The 20,835-nt window shown below is 40.8% G+C and overlaps 3 protein-coding genes across 4 annotated transcripts; 2 read left to right on the forward strand and 1 right to left on the reverse strand.

The window, feature by feature from the left end:
• Positions 1-33: 33 nt before the first annotated feature.
• Positions 34-10,131, reverse strand: hspa8b (heat shock protein family A (Hsp70) member 8b). 2 transcript variants are annotated; one of them, XM_036964716.1, is made up of 10 exons: positions 9,767-9,908; positions 5,400-5,525; positions 3,643-3,852; positions 3,337-3,542; positions 3,012-3,164; positions 2,325-2,880; positions 1,945-2,147; positions 1,512-1,710; positions 767-999; positions 34-585 (listed from the first exon to the last, which is right to left on the reverse strand). In XM_036964716.1, exons 3-10 carry the CDS (start codon positions 3,845-3,847, stop codon positions 397-399), a joined length of 1,944 nt encoding a protein of 647 aa, XP_036820611.1. In that variant the 5' UTR covers positions 3,848-3,852; positions 5,400-5,525; positions 9,767-9,908; the 3' UTR covers positions 34-396. The 2 variants fall into 2 exon arrangements, with proteins under 2 accessions (XP_036820611.1, XP_036820610.1); XM_036964715.1 differs by lacking the exon at positions 5,400-5,525 and having other exon boundaries at positions 9,767-10,131.
• Positions 10,132-16,055: 5,924 nt separating this feature from the next.
• LOC110507135 (zona pellucida-like domain-containing protein 1) lies at positions 16,056-17,327 on the forward strand. Its single transcript, XM_021586993.1, has 4 exons — positions 16,056-16,119; positions 16,458-16,570; positions 16,783-17,009; positions 17,139-17,327. Exons 1-4 carry the CDS (start codon positions 16,106-16,108, stop codon positions 17,325-17,327), a joined length of 543 nt encoding a protein of 180 aa, XP_021442668.1. The 5' UTR covers positions 16,056-16,105.
• A 177-nt stretch (positions 17,328-17,504) lies between these two features.
• On the forward strand, positions 17,505-19,003 carry LOC110507815 (zona pellucida-like domain-containing protein 1). Its single transcript, XM_021588103.2, has 6 exons — positions 17,505-17,548; positions 17,659-17,756; positions 17,902-17,982; positions 18,116-18,287; positions 18,603-18,705; positions 18,897-19,003. The coding sequence occupies exons 1-6, from the start codon at positions 17,534-17,536 to the stop codon at positions 18,914-18,916; spliced, it is 489 nt and encodes a 162-aa protein (XP_021443778.1). The 5' UTR covers positions 17,505-17,533; the 3' UTR covers positions 18,917-19,003.
• Positions 19,004-20,835: the final 1,832 nt, after the last annotated feature.

The following is a 20,835-nucleotide window of genomic DNA, read 5'->3' on the forward strand; positions in this document are numbered from 1 at the left end:
GTGTCGAAATTAAAGAAGAGACTGGTAGAAGAATGTGAATTCAAGAGATTTTATTTTTTAAGATTTACCTTTAGCCAAGAGCGCAGTGCAAAGGCAAAAACATTTTGCAGTCGCAGAATGCAACTGGTGAAAAACATGCTCTGTATAGTAACCATTTATTGGCTAAACTGAAAACGTTTGAAAACGTAAAACATTTAACAATAGGTAGAACAGTGCCCATGAAAAGACTCAATCCATGGTTGCTTTCAGCATAGATTAATGACCAAAATAAACAAAAAGTTGTCAATGCAGATTCTGAAAATAAAGGTTCAGTCCATTCCAAGCCATAGAATGTGGACCACTATTTAATGTGGACCACTATAATATCCAATCAAGAGTAAAATAATACTAAATGGTTTAGTCGACTTCCTCAATTGTTGGTCCAGAGGATCCACCTGCTCCAGGTGCGGCACCACCAGCCCCGGGCATCCCCCCAGGCATCCCCCCGGGCATCCCCCCAGCACCCTGGTACAGCTTGGTAATGATGGGGTTACAGACCTTCTCCAGCTCCTTCTGGTGGTGCTCAAACTCCTCCTTCTCTGCAGACTACAAGGAGAAAGAGGAGAAAGGAAGAGATAGCAAAAGAGAGTGCTCCAACCTTGTTCAACCACCAGACATTTGTTTAATCAAATTACAATGAGGTGAGGGACTCAGTGCTTTACTTCACTTTAGATATGAACATCAACCCACTCCATTCTGGTTGAAGAACCCAGAGCCCGTACTGTACCTGGTTCTTGTCCAGCCAGCTGATGACCTCATTGCATTTGTCCAAGATCTTCTGTTTGTCCTCATCGCTGAGCTTGCCCTTGAGCTTCTCGTCCTCCACGGTGGACTTCATGTTGAAGGCGTATGACTCCAGGCCATTCTTGGACGCCACCTTGTCCCTCTGGACATCGTCTGCAGCTTTGTACTGTTCAGCCTCCTGGACCATGCGCTCTATGTCCTCCTTACTCAGACGACCTGTGGAGAGAGGGGCAGACAATGAGATGGAGGCTTTGTTACCAAGCATTGTTAGAGAGGACATGCCTATTTAAAATGTTGTGCATACTTTACAATGGCATAGTTTTAAAGCTACATTCTGGGATTCAGATGTTCAAGAATCAATGGGTAAATATCAAGAATTGAAATGAACATTGAACAGATTTCCAGATCCCAGACCATAGCTTATGGTTGGACTTTTAAATATATATTAATAATAAAAAAATAATAAAAAAAGCTTGTTTAACTCCTTTTTTTGTAAACAATGTGATTGTAAACAAACACTGTATAGCCTCAAAACATGTTTAAAACTATATTTTAATATCATGGGATGGTCAGTCCTTGCATCCATAGCTATGTCTATACATTTGAGAGTGGTAGCATTTTTCCAGCCTCATCCCTCACCTTTTCCCCCAAAACAGTGGCAGGGTGCATGTTTTGTTATTGTTTGAACTGCCGATTTCCCTTTTAACTGTAAGAACTACTAAGTGTACCTTTGTCATTGGTGATGGTGATCTTATTCTCCTTGCCGGTGCTCTTGTCAGCGGCGGACACATTCATGATGCCGTTGGCATCAATGTCAAAGGTCACCTCGATCTGAGGCACACCCCGGGGGGCTGGTGGAATCCCACACAACTCAAACTTCCCCAGTAGGTTGTTGTCTTTGGTCATGGCTCTTTCCCCCTCATATACCTGAGGACAGGACACAGACACATTCAGGTCAACATTAAAGTGGATACATTCAAAGTCTAATCTTAAGTTGTAATGTAAACAATAACAAATAAATTACCATGTAGTTCAAGACTGGTTCAGATCCAGATTCAGCAAAAATGTAAAGTTAAATCTCAATTAGAGTATATGATAACATTTTGACTCCGATGGACACAATCCATTGAGGTACCTAAGAATGAGGTACCTCATTCTCACCTGAATGAGCACCCCAGGCTGGTTGTCTGAGTATGTGGTGAAGGTCTGTGTCTGCTTGGTGGGGATGGTGGTGTTCCTCTTGATGAGCACGGTCATGACCCCTCCGGCCGTCTCAATACCCAGGGAGAGTGGCGTGACGTCCAGCAGCAGCAGGTCCTGCACGTTCTCAGACTTGTCTCCGGACAAGATGGCCGCCTGGACAGCTATCAACAGGCACAGGGGTTGTCACTCATTCTTAAATCATCAAAGCATTTACAATGCCCTTATCCATATTCGGGCTTCTCTGGATGAAGGTTAGGGAAGGCAGAACAGGAAAAGACACAGCTGACCAGAGGGGTTAACTGGGCAAAGCTTTAGATAGAAAAATAAAAGAGCCTCACCTGCACCATAGGCGACAGCCTCATCAGGGTTGATGCTCTTGTTGAGCTCCTTCCCATTGAAGAAGTCCTGCAGCAACTTTTGGATCTTGGGGATGCGTGTGGAGCCTCCCACCAGGACGATGTCGTGAACCTGGGCCTTGTCCATCTTGGCGTCCCTCAGAGACTTCTCCACGGGGTCCAGGGTGCCTCTGAACAGGTCAGCATTCAGCTCTTCAAAGCGAGCTCTGGTGATGGAGGTGTAGAAGTCGACGCCCTCATACAGAGAGTCAATCTCAATGCTGGCCTGGGTACTGGAGGACAGGGTGCGCTTGGCACGTTCACAGGCGGTGCGCAGACGACGCACGGCCCTCTTGTTATCGCTGATGTCCTTCTTGTATTTGCGCTTGAACTCAGAGATGAAGTGGTTGACCATGCGGTTGTCGAAGTCCTCTCCTCCAAGATGGGTGTCTCCGGCCGTGGACTTCACCTCAAAGATCCCGTCTTCGATGGTCAGGATAGACACATCAAACGTACCGCCGCCTAGGTCGAAGATCAGGACGTTTCTCTCCACTCCCACCTAAAATGATTATAAAATGTTTTTAAACGCGAGTTAAATATGCATTTTTATGAAATTTGTCTCCCAAAACACTTGGATGCATTATAGTTCTAAGTATAGTTGTTAGTGTTGATAAACATATATACATTAACCTTCTTGTCCAGGCCGTAGGCGATAGCAGCAGCAGTTGGCTCATTGATGATGCGGAGTACGTTGAGTCCTGAGATAGTCCCTGCATCTTTGGTGGCCTGGCGCTGAGAGTCGTTGAAGTAAGCTGGCACAGTGACCACTGCATTGGTTATAGTCTGCAAGAGGAAAGATTCAGTATACACAAATTAGTAATGCTTCACTAGACAAGACAATCTTAATTTTTTGAATGTGTTAGAAAAATGCATTTATATTTGGTTAAACCATTAGGTAACATCCCAAAGACCATAACATGTGTTGCTATGAAGACAGAGTGATAGGCATGCTCACCTTGCCCAGGTAGGCCTCTGCAATCTCCTTCATCTTGACCAGCACCATGGAGGAGATCTCCTCTGGGTAGAAGGCCTTGGTCTCTCCCTTGTACTCCACTTGGACCTTGGGCCGTGTCGAGTCGTTGATCACTGTAAACGGCCAGTGTTTCATGTCTGCCTGGACGACACTGTCGTCAAACTTCCGCCCTATCAGCCGCTTAGCATCTGGGAGAAGATAAGGGGGTAAACATGAGTTAATGCCACAGATGGAGAGACTATGTAAAGTACATCTTATTTAATCAATTTCTCTAAGTTAATTTCTTACCAAACACTGTGTTTGTGGGGTTCATGGCCACTTGGTTCTTGGCTGCGTCCCCAATCAGCCTTTCTGTGTCTGTGAAGGCGACATAACTGGGTGTGGTCCTGTTTCCCTGGTCGTTGGCTATGATCTCTACTTTGCCATGCTGGAACACACCCACACAGGAGTAGGTGGTGCCCAGGTCAATGCCAACTGCTGGTCCCTTTGACATGGTGTCTGAAAAGGAAGAGATAACAAAACAAACTGTGTGGTTGGGCTGGGCAATATGACCAAAATCTCATATCCCGATACAGGTAATTTCATATCACAATATAGCAAATTTTTTGTAAATTCAATGAATAAGTAGTTTATATAAAATGACCACATCTAAAGGCCTATTTTTTATTACATTTTGAATTATACTCAACAAATAAAAAAGGTACTTATTCATATTTTATTATTTCTCCTTTTATTTAGAACTTTTGAGCAAATTTTCAATTAAGCATGTAACAAAATATTAATGTATAAAATCTAAAAAAAAAAGTAAATAGTAAACACTTCAACTACAGTTGCAAACAAAATAAATAGGTCTAAAATGTGAATATGGTCTAAAATATCCAAACCAAACATAATACTCTTGAATAGTAGAACTGTTTGAATTGTAGCAGCAAACAAATGAATACAGGCCTAACAAATATTGGTATATAAAATACCAAATGTAAACATGGAACACTTTCAAGTTTAAACTATAACAGCAAAATAAGGCTCACAAATAAATATATATAATATAACAAGTAAACAAAAAACTCCTTCAAGTTTGAATTATAGCATTGTATAAAAACAACCAAAGTGCTGCAAAAAAAAATGATATTTGGCAACATTGCTTCAAAATGTTTGCCTTATGTTGAAGAATCTCAGGGAGTTAGTTTTACAGGTTGAGAGCCAGGAATACAAGCTGGTCAACTCTTTCTGGTTTAAGTGATGACCTCTGACATGTCACAATGTTCCCACTTGTACTGAATGCCTGCTCTGATGGGGCACTTGTGTCAAGGATGCACAAGTATCTCTTTGCTAGCTTGGCCACTTGTGGGAAATGTGCCTCATGCTGCCTCCACCATTCCAGTGGGTTTGCCTCTGGACCAGCCTCCAGTTGGAGATGGAGGTTGAGCTCCTTTTCAATGGACTCTCCGCTTGACCGAGGGGGCGCATTGCTTTGCTGCTTTTTCAAAGTAGCTGCTCAAACTCTTCTTTTTCCTCTTAGCAGGACGCTCTGGCTCATCTCTAGCAGCTGCAGCTGATGGAAGGGGGGCTACCTCTACTGACGCTGCCTGTTCAGCCACCAGGCTCTCCAGTTCTGCAGTAGCTCTTGCCTTCATGTAGTCCACACTCTCTTCTTTAATGTATATGGTTTTAAACAGAAGGTCAACAAGAGAAGCCATGTCAAGCAGCTCATCGGTGGTCTGGTCATCATACTTCTCATTTAAGTAGTTTAGAATGCCCTCTGATGGTCGTGGTGAGCGGAGTGTCATCATCTTGAGGCTTGAGTACCTGGTTGTTGAAAAGAAGGAGGACCAGTTTCAAGTAGGAAACACTTCTGTACTGCTCCCCAGATAAGGTATCTGTAAACTCCATGAGAGGACTCAGTGCCTTGTTCATGGACTCCAGAAAGTCCAAGTCCGACCAAGTTGGGACCAGATGTCGCATTTTCTTGTCGGCATGGAGGACCTGTGAGAGAGCTCTCCTGCTCCAAGACCCTTTCAATCATTTGTTGCATAGAGCCCCACCTGGTAGGGTTTTCTGTGATTAGGCAAGCCCAGTTCAGCTTGAACCTTGGCCAGTTCACATCTTCTCTTCCATGAATTAGAGAAGGCCAACTGCTCGTTGCACTTTGGGTAGTTTCACACTTCGCTCTGTGTAAATAAAAGGAGAAGATAAATGTAAGATATATACATTTATAGATTACACTTTACAGGACAGGTAACACATTCACTGCATTGTGTGTGTGTTTCTAAATGTGTTTAAATGTGCATTATTGTTGCATTGCTGAGCCATGTAAAAAGGAGAATATGTTTCTTTGTGACAGACAATAAAAGTTATTATTATTCACTTAAAACAGAATTTACTTTGACTACACCCCCATATTCATCCAAGCTTTTAGCATGCTTGCACGTCACATAAAACATAGCACCTTCAAGACATTCAAATACTACATGGCGTGGCCTACTAGAAAAGGTTTATTATTACTGAAATATATTTTTACATTGATTTAGACACTCACCAATGGCTAGATGAAGACGGTGGCCAAAACACTGTAAGCATGTCCAGTCATTCAGCTGAAGTGCAAGGATGTTGTTTGTGGTGTTATCCGTGGTGACACAGACTAGGCGTTACTCGCGCAGTCCCCACAACTCAAGAGCTTCCCTGAGACCTCTGGCTATCATTTCTCCCATGTGGTCATCTGGGAAATAGCCTGTCTGTAAACACCAACTGCAGTGTCCAGTCTTGGATGAAGTGTATCATCAGGCTCATATAGGGCTGTGTCGTTCGGCCCGTCCACATATGTTGTAGTAGCTTAGTACAATACCTTGTGGATTTCCCCCTCTACTTTGGCCCGACACTCTTGATATAAATGAGGCAACTCGACAAAAGTGTTTTCGGATTGGCATTTGGTACCTTGGGTCGAGTGTTCGCACCAACTCACGAAACCCCTGGTTTTCGACCGTGTAAATTGGGGCCATGTCTTTGCAGATGTAAGTTGTAACGGAAGCTGTTATCTCCTTCCATCTTGCTTTGCCATATGGTGTGTCGCGGGCAAAAGCCTCTTGCGACGTCTGAGTCGAGGGTTTGTTGATCACTCGACTGTACTTTGTTGGGACTCATCCGTAGACTCTCTCCATACTGTTTCATATGAATCTTGCGTAGGTGGCAAAATAGGTTAGTGGTATTTGAGCCTGTTGTCAGGACCGGCCTGCGGCATATTTTACAGAGGACGGTTTTCTGGTCCATGTCAGACTTTTCATACCCAAACCACATCCATGCAACCGAAGTAGCCCCTCTTTTAGTTATGAGCGCCTTATCTCCGTGCCCTGTGTTACGTTCACTTTCCTCCATGTTTGTTTGTGTTGAACATTTCCTTCCACATGGAAAAATATAGCCATAAAAAGGGTGATTTGTGACAACGAAATGAACGATAGAGCATAATATGAAACGATAGATGTTTTTCTGTCGTCACACAATATATATCGTCATATCTCCCAGCACTACTGTGTGGTATGAACTCGTTGACCCAGGTGAGTTATTCTGAGGGTAGACTCTAGGGGACAACTCTATACAAACTGGTCAAGTTGGGTCTATTTTAGTATAGACCCATGACACACGATGCTATTTTCTGAAAAGTTAATGCAATAGTAGCCACAACAGAGCCCCACCTGATTTGCGCCCCACATGTCTTTTCTTTGGGTTGCCTGTTTTGCATGTTATTTTGGCATTAATATGTCACATATTAGTTAGCAAACAATGTAAAAAAAATGAATAGAATAGAATCATTGAGTTAATAAATCTTCAATACAAACATGGTCTCTTTTTTGCTTTCTTGAGTAAGGCAGCTCCAAAATGCAGGTGTTTCAGCCTAGCTCAGTGCTTTCTGTGGTGGTGGGGCAGCCAGCAGAAAATACAGAATATAGGGGTTGGTAATGTTCTCTAGTTGCGCCGTGATTGGCTCAGTGTTCTTTCACTCATGGGGACACTACAGTACATCACTGCCAAATCTAAGGGTAGAGCTAGACATTTCCAGCCCCTTGGGTGCTGCCATAGAGTTACATTAGAAGTGCCCATCCAAGAAGGCACAGATAAATTGGCCACAGATAAATCAAACATTACACAACAAGTTGGAAATTCAACAATGAGTGGTTTGGAAAGAATCAGTGGCTAACTGCAAGCATTGCAAAGCAATCCCTAGCCTGCTATTCAGTGGAGTGGGTGTGTGATCCCTATTCTGTGTTTAAGGGTCGCTTTTCCAAGCTTAAACTGATTAACATCCAACAATGGCCTGCTGTTAGTGAAGCATGATTTGTGCCTCGCTCCAAACAACTTGACTCGGAACTGGGAAATCTGACTTCAGCCAGTTCAAGACAACTGGGAACTCGGGGAAAAAAACAAGCTCCGACTGGGAAAATACATTTTGAACGGTCATCCAACTCGGAATTTTAAGCAGGGAACTTGGGCCTCTTTCTAGAGCTACATCCTGAAGATCACTGACATCATCATGATTCAACCTTTGAGTTCCCAGTTGTCTTGAAAACACCATAAATCCAGAGAATGTCAGACTTCGATGACAAAATTTGTACACAAAAGGACCGCCGCACCACCTTCCTTTTCAAGTGAACACAACAATGGGAGTCTAAAAATGTCTTGTATGCTGCTGCATAAATGATGCAATATGCCAGGTAGATATGTATACTGTAGCCAAGAAAATCATATTTAGTGTATGTTGTGTAGTAAGCTGTTAGTAGCCCATGTGCCTCACCCTAATAATTTGGTATATTTTCCCCTCTTAATTTCACCTAATGTTCTGACTTGGTGATGAACATTTGGCCTATAAACTGTTTAAGATAAATGTAATCATCGAATGTTGTAAGAGCTTTCATTGTCTGCTTATATGCCCCTGTTATTTATCCTACGGTTCTGACTTGGTGTACAGGGAGAACACTGTAAGAACGATTCTGTCGCTGTACATTTCAAAAGTGCTGAACAAAGTTATGACTACATCCGTCCTAGCTCGCTCATTAATGTCTTAACCAAAATTACGGATTGTTGTCCCCTTCATGCCATAGTTTGTACATCTGAATTGCCAGTAGAAAACAAAAAAATTTAAGCAAGTCAGCCTTATCAGCTGTTTTATTTTATTTTTAAAGGTAGTAAATGAGGCTAAATTAACTGTCATATGCCAGACAAGGCTTCGCTCATAGCCAGGTGTAGCAGTGGTAAGGTGTTGGGACTGCTGTTGGGACAGTTTTATGTGGGCACCGTTATAGTACAATTCATGTATTGTTTAGTGTTGTGTAGTGGCTTTGCTGGCATGCATCCCCCACATTTTTGGGATTGACATACATAACTTTGTTACAAAGAAAACAGGACAGGTTGTACAATTTAATGGTTATGATCTGATTTATTTCAGAAATTCTGACTTTGATAAAATGTAGTGTATTTAATTTAACTGCTAGTAATATTTGGTCAATTTCATATTCAAATGCTAATGGTCTAATTCAAAACCTAACTTTTTTCACTTTATAAATTAATTTAAACAATATGACACTACTTTAAGTGAAAAAACAAAATTCAAACTTGAATTTTCAATGAATACGTTTTGTTTGCTTAGCATCCCTGGCAATGTAAATAGTTTGTATGTATGCATGCATGCTTGTTTACGTGTGACTATTCGTATTTTGTTTGTTGATATTCGTTTGTTAATAAATAAAACACCAAAAACCTCTCGAGCTTCATTTTAACTGAATAGCTAAAGCAACTCCATACTTATTATCACTTTAACCAAATGAACATGGATAGAACACATCCTGGAAGCTATTCCTCCCTATCACATATTTAAATATAAAACAAACATTTTGCCGGGAGTTTGTCACAGTGGACTCGCCCCTGCGCTGCGGCGGTGTGTTGGGAAATTGCTGGAACATTCCGTTCAGCTTCATCACCATCCAGTATTGCCAGCCAACTCACGTAGTCTAGACTAGGTAGGGTTTCCATTCAAATAAGTTTCACACGCAATTATTTAAACTAACATTTAACCAGCGCATTAAGCAACATCGATAGAACAAGCCAATGGTTCAACTGTATAATGTTGGAAGGCAAAACCCAGGTCTTCATACAACGTTAGCTAGTCTAACAAGAGAGCGCCCTTTAAACATCTAGCAAGCAAACTGATACTGACATATCCAATGATGTAATCGTTGAAACTATTGATGCATTAGAAAATAATGTAACAACTTTGAACCTGAATCTGGGTTTACAGGAGAAGTTGAATATGGCGATTATCCTACAGGAGACGTTGAATTTTGGAGAATAGCCTAACTTACTGTTCGTAATTTCCAACAACTATAATGCTGATATTCAACAACTTCCATTTGAAAATGCTTACCTTATTAAATATTACAAATCAGCCTGAAAATGTCGCTTCACCCTGATTAGTACAGAAGTACTCCTCGCAGAAGCTGACCGTGCTGGTGATTTCCGCAGAACAGTCTAGAACAAACTGAGCGATGTCGCTAGCCAATCAACTGCCAACAGTTGCTTCATCGCGAGGTCAAATGAACCAATAAAAATATTTCCACAGTAGATAAGTTAGTTGCTACAATGTTTCCTATTTTTAGAGGAACAGTGTTGGACCGTTCCACAATTTGAGTAGTGTAACTTGTTGAGAAACACCCCCATTTTATTTCACCTAATTATAACATTCTGTCATAAAGTTCACATGTTCATCTTAATGAAAAACATTTTTTCCCTTCTCAAGAGCAATTTTTAAAAATTATTATACTATAGCAAGTGCCTATTAAAGCAACAAGGTTGACTGTAAATCAGCCATAAATCCCCTTGTGACAGGGGGAATGGAAGCTTGTGTGTCACATGGAGGCACAGTTAGATTAATACAAGCTTCACTAAAAAAAGTAAATTGCTAAAGGACCAATTCAGCTTTTTTCATCTAAAAATCAAATCATTTCTGGGTAACAATTAAGTACCTTACTGTGACTGTTTTCCATTTAAAAGGTCAAAAAGAAACAAAAATAGCTTTTTAGCAAAGAGCAATTTCTCAATCAAGAATTGTGATGGGACTGTCTAGGAGTGGTCTGAGTGGGGAGGAGGAAACTGAAAAAAAACTGTTACTGGCAGAGAGGTTTGGAACTCTCTTTCTTATTGGTCTAACATCTAACTTACTGCCTGCTGACATCAGGCAGGCCAAAACTCTATCCTACCTAAGCATTTTCATAGTGTTATTCCAACCTCATGGAGTGGATATACAGTACCAGTCAAAAGTTTGGACACGCCTACTCATTGCAGGGTTATTTTTACTATTTTCTCCATTGTAGAATAATAGTGAAGACATCAAAACAATGTATGTATTAACCAAAAAAGTGTCAAACAAATCTAAATATATTTTATATTTGAGATTCTTCAAAGTAGCCACCTTTTGCCTTGATGACGGCAGGTAGCCTAGTGGTTGGGGCGGCAGGTAGCCTAGTGGTTATGAGCATTTGGCCAGTAACTGAAAGGTTGCTAGATCAAATCCCTGAGCAAATCTGTTGTTCTGCCCCTGAACAAGGCAGTTAATCTTCTGTTCCTAGGCCATCATTGTAAATAAAAAATTGTTCTTAAATGACTTGCCTAGTTAAATAAAAAAGTTAAAATGACAGCTTTGCACACTCTTGGCATTCTCTCAACCCACTTGGAGTTTTCCAAAAGGCACCTAAAGGACTCTCAGACCATGAGAAACAAGATTCTCTGGTCTGATGAAACCAAGATTGAACTATTTGGCCAAGTGTCATGTCTGGAGGAAACCTGGCACCATCCTTAAGGGGAAGCATGGTGTTGGCAGTATCATGCTGTGGGGATGTTTTTCAGTGGCAGGGACTGGGAGACTAGTCAGGATTGAGGGAAAGATGAACGGAGCAAAGTACAGAGAGATCCTTGATGAAAACCTGCTCCAGAGCGCTCAGGACCTCAGACTGCAGTGAATACTCACATAAAGAAGGTATTTCTGTTTTTTATTTTTTTAAATAAATTTGCAAACATTTCTAAAAACCTGTTTACGCTTTGTCATTGTGTGGGATTGTGTGTAGATTGTTGAGGATTTAAAAAAGAAATACATTTTAGAATAAGGCTGTAATGTAAAAAAAATTTGGAATAATTCAAGTTGTCTGAATACTTTCCGAAGGCACTATTTATATATATATATACAGTGGGGCAAAAAAAGTATTTAGTCAGCCACCAATTGTGCAAGTTCTCCCACTTAAAAAGATGAGAGAGGCCTGTAATTTTCATCATAGGTACACTTCAACTATGACAGACAAAATGAGAAAAACAATTCCAGAAAATCACATTGTAGGATTTTTAATTAATTAATTTGCAAATTATGGTGGAAAATAAGTATTTGGTCACCTACAAACAAGCAAGATTTCTGGCTCTCACAGACCTGTAACTTCTTCTTTAAGAGGATCCTCTGTCCTCCACTCGTTACCTGTATTAATGGCACCTGTTTGAACTTGTTATCAGTATAAAAGACACCTGTCCACAACCTCAAACAGTCACACTCCAAACTCCAATATGGCCAAGACCAAAGAGCTGTCAAAGGACACCAGAAACAAAATTGTAGACCTGCACCAGGCAGGGAAGATTGAATCTGCAATAGGTAAGCAGCTTGGTTTGAAGAAATCAACTGTGGGGGCAATTATTAGGAAATGGAAGACATACAAGACCACTGATAATCTCCCTCGATCTGGGGCTCCACGCAAGATCTCACCCCGTGGGGTCAAAATGATCACAAGAACGGTGAGCAAATATCCCAGAACCACACGGGGGGACCTAGTGAATGACCTGCAGAGAGCTGGGACCAAAGTAACAAAGCCTACCATCAGTAACACACTACGCCGCCAGGGACTCAAATCCTGGAGTGCCAGACGTGTCCCCCTGCTTAAGCCAGTACATGTCCAGGCCCGTCTGAAGTTTGCTAGAGAGCATTTGGATGATCCAGAAGAAGATTGGGAGAATGTCATATGGTCAGATGAAACCAAAATATAACTTTTTGGTAAAAACTCAACTCGTCGTGTTTGGAGGACAAAGAATGCTGAGTTGCATCTAAAGAACACCATACCTACTGTGAAGCATGGGGGTGGAAACATCATGCTTTGGGGCTGTTGTTCTGCAAAGGGACCAGTGGCTGGGTCTTTCAGCATGACAATGATCCCAACCACACTTCCCGGGCAATGAAGGACTGGCTTCATAACAAGCATTTCAAAGTCCTGGAGTGGCCTAGCCAGTCTCCAGATCTCAACCCCATAGAACATCTTTGGAGGGAGTTGAAAGTCCGTGTTGCCCAGCAACAGCCCCAAAACATCACTGCTCTAGAGGAGATCTGCATGGAGGAATGGGCCAAAATACCAGCAACATTGTGTGAAAACCTTGTGAAGACTTACAGAAAACGTTTGACCTCTGTCATTGCCAACAAAGGGTATATAACAAACTATTGAGATAAACTTTTGTTATTGACCAAATACTTATTTTCCACCATAATTTGCAAATAAATTCATAAAAAATCCTACAATGTGATTTTCAGGATTTTCTTTCTCATTTTGTCTGTCATAGTTGAAGTGTACCTATGATGAAAATGACAGGCCTCTCTCATCTTTTTAAGTGGGAGAACTTGCACAATTGGTGGCTGACTAAATACTTTTTTGCCCCACTGTATATAAATGTATTAGATATGTAGTAGTAGAGTAGTGGCCTGAGGGCTACTACTCTAATCTGTAGTGAAATGTAATATAACGTTTTTAATTGTATATAACTGCCTTAATTTGGCTGGACCCCAGGAAGATTAGCTATATTTAACACAGGAAAATCACATTTTTGACTGCTCTGGGCCATTAGAAAATTTCTAGCCTGTCTATCTGTGGGTAATAGGGTTGACGTATTTGTATTTATTATGGATCTCCATTAGCTGCTTCCAAGGCAGCAGCTAATCTTCCTGGGGTCCAGCCAAATTAAGGCAGTTATATACAATTAAAAACGTTATATTACATTTCACTACAGATTTCACAACACATTAAGTGTGTGCCCTCAGGCCACTACTCTAGTACTACATATCTACAACATAAAATCCATGTGTACGTGTGTATATTATCATGTGTGTGTACGCATGTGTCAGTGCCTGTGTGTATGACTCTTCACAGTTCCCGCTGTTCCATAAGGTGTATGTTTATCTGTTTTTTAAATTTAACTTTACTGTTTGCAGTTACTTGATGTGGAATAGAGTTCCATGTAGTCATGGCTCTATGTAGTGCTGTGCACCTCCCATAGACTCTTCTGGACTTGGGGACTGTGAAGAGACCTCTGGTGGCTTGTCTTGTGGGGTATGGATGGGTGTCTGAGTTGTGTGCTAGTAGTTTAAACAGACAGGTCGGTGCATTCAGCATATCAATCTCTCCTCTACTTTGAGCCAGGAAAGATTGACATGTATATTATTAATTAATGTTAGCTCTCCGTGTACATTTAAGGGCCAGCTGTGCTGCCCTGTTATGGACCAATTCTCATGTTCCTAAGTCCCTATTTGTGGCACCTGGCCACACGACTGGACAGTATTCCAGGTGTGTCAAAGCTAGGGCCTGTAAGACCTGCCTTGTTGATGGTGCTGTTAAGAAAGCAGACATACCTCTCCCCATCTTACCTACTGTTGCATCAATATGTTTTCATATTGACAGTTTACAATCCAGGGTTACTTCAAGCAGTTTAGTCTCCTCAACTTGCTCAATTTCCACATTATTCATTACAATATTTATTTGAGGTTTAGCATTTAATACAATGCTTTTAGTTTTATAAACATTTAGGACTAACTTATTTATTGGAAGTTATGCTCGACCTGCTCAGATTTCCACCACAAAACACAAAAAAATTAACCAGCTCACCTGCTTTTACACTATGTATTAATATTGAAGTAAACTTGGAGTCACGCGATGACATGTTGTGTGGTCCTCCCACTACGACTAATCGGGAAAGCCTACAGCAGTTGTTTGTGCTTGGATGAAATTGAACAGGTGAACTAGAGTACACGAGATGAGAGCAGAGAACACGTTCTTGCTTTGTCTCCTCTCCTGCCATCTGCTTGTATCAAATGTATATGTCCCTGCTCCCATGGGAGGTGTGAAGTATAGCTTACTGGCACAGGGGAGCTACAGCTCACAGTACAGTAGCCTAGGCTTTGTTGTACTGTGGGAGAGATACGTTCCTTGATAAAGGACAGCCCAGCAGAAACCCTGACATAACCCTGTGAGTCAGATGGGGGAGCGAGACACACACACACACACAGAGAGAGAGAGAGACTCACTCTGTGAAAGAAGGTTGGGATTTAGCTAAAGAGGTTGCCTCACTTAACAATTGCTGCCAGTTGGCCTTTGTGTCTGGACTGGAACAGGTTGTTAGAGAAAGAAGAAATTGTGCTAAGCATATCTGCAGGGAAGAGTTCCATTATCAGAAAAATAATGAAAGATACATGATGGTGGCAGTCCTATATATGTGTTGTTGTTTATGGTTCTTATGTAATGGTAAAAGCAACACTAGGCCTACAGTAAACAACACCAATGGTGTGCCTTGGAGAAAAATAGATGATTAGACAGCAAAGGTGAGATCAAAACTGGCATTTATCGTTGGATACCACTAGAGTAATTTAGCATACGTTTTTATTGGGCTGTACTAATACAGGATATTGTAGTGCTGTCTCTGGGGGATCCAGGAAACTCCCTTTATGTTGGGGTGCCACACAAAATACCCTGTCTCTCTCTTCAATAGGTGTGTCTTTTATTCCTGAACAGGGAGAAAATTGAAAGATTTTCTAAATCCAATTTAGATGGCTGGCTGAGGCGCCTAACCGCCAAACCTGATACATTATGAAAACCATGCTGTATCAAATAATGACACGTTTATCACCATACAAAAACAATGGCAACAGAATATCTGACGACATCACTTTATACACCCTCCGTCTGCTGATCCCAGGGATCAAGAGCATAATTATAGTAATCATTGTAGAGTGTCGAATGTACTTAATATATACTTGAATTGAATGTGCTTATTACATTATGTCTGAGACAATTAATTATGTAGTCCTTACATAACACCATTAATGGCTATTCACACCTTTATAATAACACCTTCCATCCCACCTACCTTCACGTCTCCCTATCCCATGGACAGTATGTGCTTGGTGTGGACTTGATTGTAACTCAACTGAAACAGTTAGAAAATTACTTGAATTATGTCATCAAGTTGTTCCTCGAGCACTGAGCTCATCCTGTGGCAGTCTATCTCAGATGCACAACGCTGTTGAAGTACATTGGCTATAATCAACACAAAATCATACAATTACTGTCAGAGGATATTTAATGAAATTGTCTTACTTTAAAGTGCATCTGTGTCCTTCATTTCACCCCATGTTGATAAATCACCTTTAGTCTTGCATTCTAAAGCAGCATTGTAGGTATGTCTACTGACAGAGATCATTGGTAAAATATGAAAAATGTATAAAAAATACTTGATAATTGAAGTATATAGCAATGTTGAAAATACAACAACATGCAGTACTGAGATGTTTCTGAACATCCATATCTCATGTTACTATATCTTTTGTATGGGATATTCAGTCTCACGCCCCTCTGCTCCTCAGGAGGCCAGTATAAATATAGGGAGCTGGAGACACAGATAAAGACAAAGTAAGATGAACACCTACAGGTGAGTCTTTGACAACATATTTTTTTAGCCATTTCACTGGAATGTCATCAACTAGAATACATATTTGCTTATTTTCTTAATAATAGATGCATACAAATGTGTGCTTTAATTAGTGCACAAATGTAAGAAGTGTGCTTGTCTTTAATCTATGCAGGATTATTCTGTATAATCTATAATTTCCTGTTTATTTGTGATTTTGTAATTGGCTAGCCTTTTCAAAAGGGGATTGTGAGTTTATGGACAAAGTCATATCGATGTGTAATGTTTTTTCAGATAATGGCCTCAGAAGAGGTTGGTGAATGCCTTGGTCCTCATTGTGGAGTGTCTTGTACTTGCAGACTGAGAACAATGTGGCTGCCCCTGCTTGTGTGCCAGCTTTGCCTGATTCTGCAGAGTGAGGCCCAGACACCCAGCACTTTTTGCAACATGCACTCAACATTCAGACCACCAGGTTAGTGAATACACTGCTCAGCTGGTACAAGTACTTCCATCCCCTCTTATTTCAACAGAGGTTAGGGTGATGATAAAACAACATTTTCACACACATCAACGTCACCAAAATGTCAGGTAATTACTATTATAGTATTACAGTATTGCTGTTGTACCACATTGTGAGCTATTCCATTGTCTTATCTAATGGTTCATATCTCTGGTCTTTCCCAGTGAACTCGGACATCACAGTGACCTGTGGTACTGAGGTTATGGAGTTGAGTATCTTGTTATGCCCAGTCTACTTTGGTGGATACAACGAAACCCTGATGGCCCTCAACGCACAGTTCATCCTCCCCGGGTGCCATGGAATACCTGACTGGAACATTGACCCTCCAATCCTGAAATTCAATCTGTCAATAACTGCTGATGCTGTGGCTGTCTGCTCCAACACATTCAGGGTAAATCAATTACAGGAATGTATTTACCTGCTTAGTTAATTATGGTGAGAGAAAATGTGTTTTTGATTCTTCGTGTTGCCACCTATTGTTCTAAGCTGGGTGTTTTGAATCTCTTTGTCTTGACTCTAGATAACCAATGAAGTTGGTACTGGGTTATTTTCTGACTTCTCAAATGTCCAGTTTGTTAATATATCTGGCACCATCAACTCGCTGGACCCCAGTGCATCTATTGTCACCTACCGCCGACAGATCATCTACATGTTCTCCTGTCGCTACCCTCTGCAGTATCTGGTCAACAACAGTAAAGTCACAGTGTGAGTACTTAAATTCATCACCTACTCTACTGTAACTCCCAGTATAATTCTGCATAATTTTGTCTAATGACTCAAACAGCCTGTTCATTATTGAGTGTAAACCATGTACAGTATGTGTCACTGTAACATTCCCTCCCCTTGATTGTCCACAGATCGGGTGTGAGTCTTGCAGTGAGGGACAATGAAGGCAGCTTTGTCAGTACACTGAGCATGTGGCTCTACAGTGTAAGTGTCTACCTTCAGCACATTACTGCCAGAAGTACACAGTGCACTTCTATAGGATATGAAGCAATTGTGTTGTGCTTATAATAGACTGGTGTTTTGCTGTGAAACAGGACACTGACTACACTCAGCAACTCATTGTCCCAGAGAATGGAATAAATCTGAAGACCAGAATATTTGTGGGGGTGAAAGCCACCAGTCTAACAGAGAGGTAGGACTACAGATGTTGAGCCTTTTGTAAAGTACCGTACTGCAAAACATACCATTTCTCACAAATAAAAAACAAATATATTTAAGAAAAAAAGTGCTGTAGCTATACTGCATTCTAGAATCTGTCCCTCTGTTCCTCTCTAAAGGTTCCACGTTCTGCTTGACCGATGCTATGCAACAACAAGTCCCGTTCCCAACAACAGCACCTACTATGACCTCTTTGTTGGGTGAGTCAGTATTATTCACCCAGTTTAAGTTCTATAGATTTATAATAACTCTAACTGAAACCCAAGCATTTTTGGTTTCTGGTCACGCCTAATTTGTGTATGTGTATGACTCATATCTCTTATCTCATCAAAGGTGTACACGTGATAGAAAAACCAGGGTCGAGTTGAACGGAGCGTCTCAGAATGCACACTTCTCCTTTGAGGCCTTCCGTTTCATTGAACACAAGAACATGACCATCTCCACTTTCTACCTGCACTGTGTCACCCGACTCTGTGAGGTGTCCTCCTGCTCGTCCTTACTGCCCGTAAGTATCAACAATTAGAAAATAACACACGTCACTGCCTTCACTCAGAGAAACAAAACAAAACATTTTACAATTGTACACAGTGGCGGTCACAATCACATTCATAATATTGCCCTTGCTCTCTCTCTCTCGACATCCGGTTTGTCTATAACAACGTTCAAAGATTCCAGCTTAACACCTGTTGCCTAGAGTCTGGGTTTCCCAGACTATACTGCCCTCTGTTCTGAAGAACCCTAATTTATGATATTCTAAGCGTATCCAACTGAATAGATACATGTTTTACTTCCTGTCTGAACTCTGCCTGTTTGATCCCAGAACTGTTCAGGTTCCTCCAGGAAAAAGAGAGAAGCCCAGGGAGGGTTGGCCAACGACCAGGCCACAGTCTCCTCCGGGCTCATCAAGACCAAAGTGGACGACGGTGCGGCCATACTGTACCAGTGGTGTGATATGATAGCAGACATTAATGATATATCAGACATGAATTAATGACACTTGATGAGAGTGAAATTGATTAGTCATTTCATTGCTTATACAGAATGAGTAATTAAATGTATTGTAATGTAAGTCACTTCATTCTTGAACATCTTACTCTGTTTCCATCTCCTACAGGTCTTCCAACAGCTTCATAATGTAAGAAATTCTTCCAAGCTGCCCTTGATAATCACAGTCATCAAAGCCTATGCCTTTCAATAAAATAAAATAAATGCTCCCATTGGCTACAGTATGTTGATGTAGCCCTACTTTCTGCCCCTCCAACAGTCTCATTCCAGTCCCAGAGAAGCCCAATGGGCCGTGTGGCTGTCAATACTGCGGGGCTGGTTGTCATTTGTCTCTCCATGGCCCTGTTCATTGGTCTTTTCCTGAGGAGTAGAATGTTATCCATCCTCCAATGAGATTTGGTCTAGGACCAGGGAAACACTCAGTGGGGTACTTTACATCCCCAGAGCACGTAGACAGCTGTTATGAAGACACAATACAGTGGCAGGTAAAATGAGCAAAGGATGGTTAGTTCTCAATTTATGAGTAAAGGATGGTTAGTTCTCAATTCATGAGTAAAGAAGGGTTAGTTCTCAATTTATGAGTAAAGGATGGTTCATTTTCAATTAATAAGTAAAGGATGGTTAGTTCTCAGTTCATAAGCAAAGAATGGTTAGTTCTCAGTTCGTAAGTAAAGGATGGTTAGTTCTCAGTTCATAAGTAAAGGATAGTTAGTTCTTAGTTCATAAGTAAATTATGGTTAGTTCTCAGTTCATAAGCAAAGAATGGTTAGTTCTCAGTTAATAAGTATAGGATGGTTAGTTCTCAGTTCATGAGTAAAGGATGGTTAGTTCTCAGCTCATAAGTAAAGGATGGTTAGTTCTCAGCTCATGAGTAAAGGATGGTTAGTTCTCAGTTCATAAGCAAAGAATGGTTAGTTCTCAGTTCATAAGCAAATAATGGTTAGTTCTCAGTTAATAAGTATAGGATGGTTAGTTCTCAGTTCATGAGTAAAGGATGGTTAGTTCTCAGTTCATAAGCAAAGAATGGTTAGTTCTCAGTTCATAAGCAAAGAATGGTTAGTTCTCAGTTCATAAGCAAAGAATGGTTAGTTCTCAGTTCATGAGTAAAGGATGGTTAGTTCTCAGTTCATAAGCAAAGAATGGTTAGTTCTCAGTTCATAAGCAAAGAATGGTTAGTTCTCAGTTAATAAGTATAGGATGGTTAGTTCTCAGTTCATGAGTAAAGGATGGTTAGTTCTCAGTTCATAAGTAAAGGATGGTTAGTTCTCAGCTCATAAGTAAAGGATGGTTAGTTCTCAGTTCATGAGTAAAGGATGGTTAGTTCTCAGTTCATAAGTAAAGGATGGTTAGTCTCAGTTCATGGATTACAACGTTATACACGTTAGTGAGAAAGTATTAAGCAAAATTTCATGCATAATGTTACAGAAACATAGCATTTTATAATTGTAAGAAAGTGACAGCAGGGTACTAGAGGTAATCATCTTCTACACACCTAAATGTATAGTTCATAAATAAATACGGCATGTACAGATTTTTTGTATGAATCTTTTGTATGATAGCTGACTAATAGTCAGAGTAAATTCTGTGTGATAGCTATGTTGTATGCATTTGCTTGACAGATGTGTATTAAAGTACACAACAAAAATATAAACGCGACATGTAAAGTGTTGGTCCCATATATATGAACTGTAACTCAGTCAAATCTTAAAAATTGTGGCATGTTGCGTTTACAATTTGTGCAGTAAGAGAAAAGAGCAAAATGTTGACAAGCTTTGTCAGGACCTACACAGGTCATTATTTCAACTATTTGCCTTATTTAAGCAATTTCACCTGGCACCTATCTTTTGGTTTCAGTATATTCAGTAGCCACTAACAGTTTCATACAGTACTTATATTTACCCCTGAATCATGGGATGCATCCCAAATGGCACCCTATTCTGTTTTTAGTGCACTACTTTTGACCTGGGCCCTGATAATGCACTATATAGGGAATAGGATGCCATTTGGTACGCTGTTGATTTTTCTCTCCACTGCCCTGGCTCAGGTGC

The sequence above is a fragment of the Oncorhynchus mykiss genome, chromosome 27, assembly GCF_013265735.2.
Source record: "Oncorhynchus mykiss isolate Arlee chromosome 27, USDA_OmykA_1.1, whole genome shotgun sequence".
In the NCBI taxonomy this organism is placed as follows: domain Eukaryota; kingdom Metazoa; phylum Chordata; class Actinopteri; order Salmoniformes; family Salmonidae; genus Oncorhynchus; species Oncorhynchus mykiss.

Excerpts from the sequence above, each read along its gene's own strand:
- hspa8b (XM_036964715.1), bottom strand. The coding sequence starts at position 3,847 with ATGTCAAAGGGACCAGCAGTTGGCATTGACCTGGGCACCACCTACTCC. Across the intron at positions 2,881-3,011 it reads CCTACGGCCTGGACAAGAAG|GTGGGAGTGGAGAGAAACGT; the intron begins GTTAATGTATAT and ends TAATCATTTTAG. Across the intron at positions 2,148-2,324 it reads GGCTGTCGCCTATGGTGCAG|CTGTCCAGGCGGCCATCTTG; the intron begins GTGAGGCTCTTT and ends GCCTGTTGATAG.
- LOC110507135 (XM_021586993.1), top strand. Across the intron at positions 16,571-16,782 it reads CTCAACATTCAGACCACCAG|TGAACTCGGACATCACAGTG; the intron begins GTTAGTGAATAC and ends GGTCTTTCCCAG. Across the intron at positions 17,010-17,138 it reads TCTGCTCCAACACATTCAGG|ATAACCAATGAAGTTGGTAC; the intron begins GTAAATCAATTA and ends TCTTGACTCTAG.
- LOC110507815 (XM_021588103.2), top strand. Across the intron at positions 17,983-18,115 it reads TACTATGACCTCTTTGTTGG|GTGTACACGTGATAGAAAAA; the intron begins GTGAGTCAGTAT and ends ATCTCATCAAAG. Across the intron at positions 18,706-18,896 it reads CAAGACCAAAGTGGACGACG|GTCTTCCAACAGCTTCATAA; the intron begins GTGCGGCCATAC and ends CATCTCCTACAG.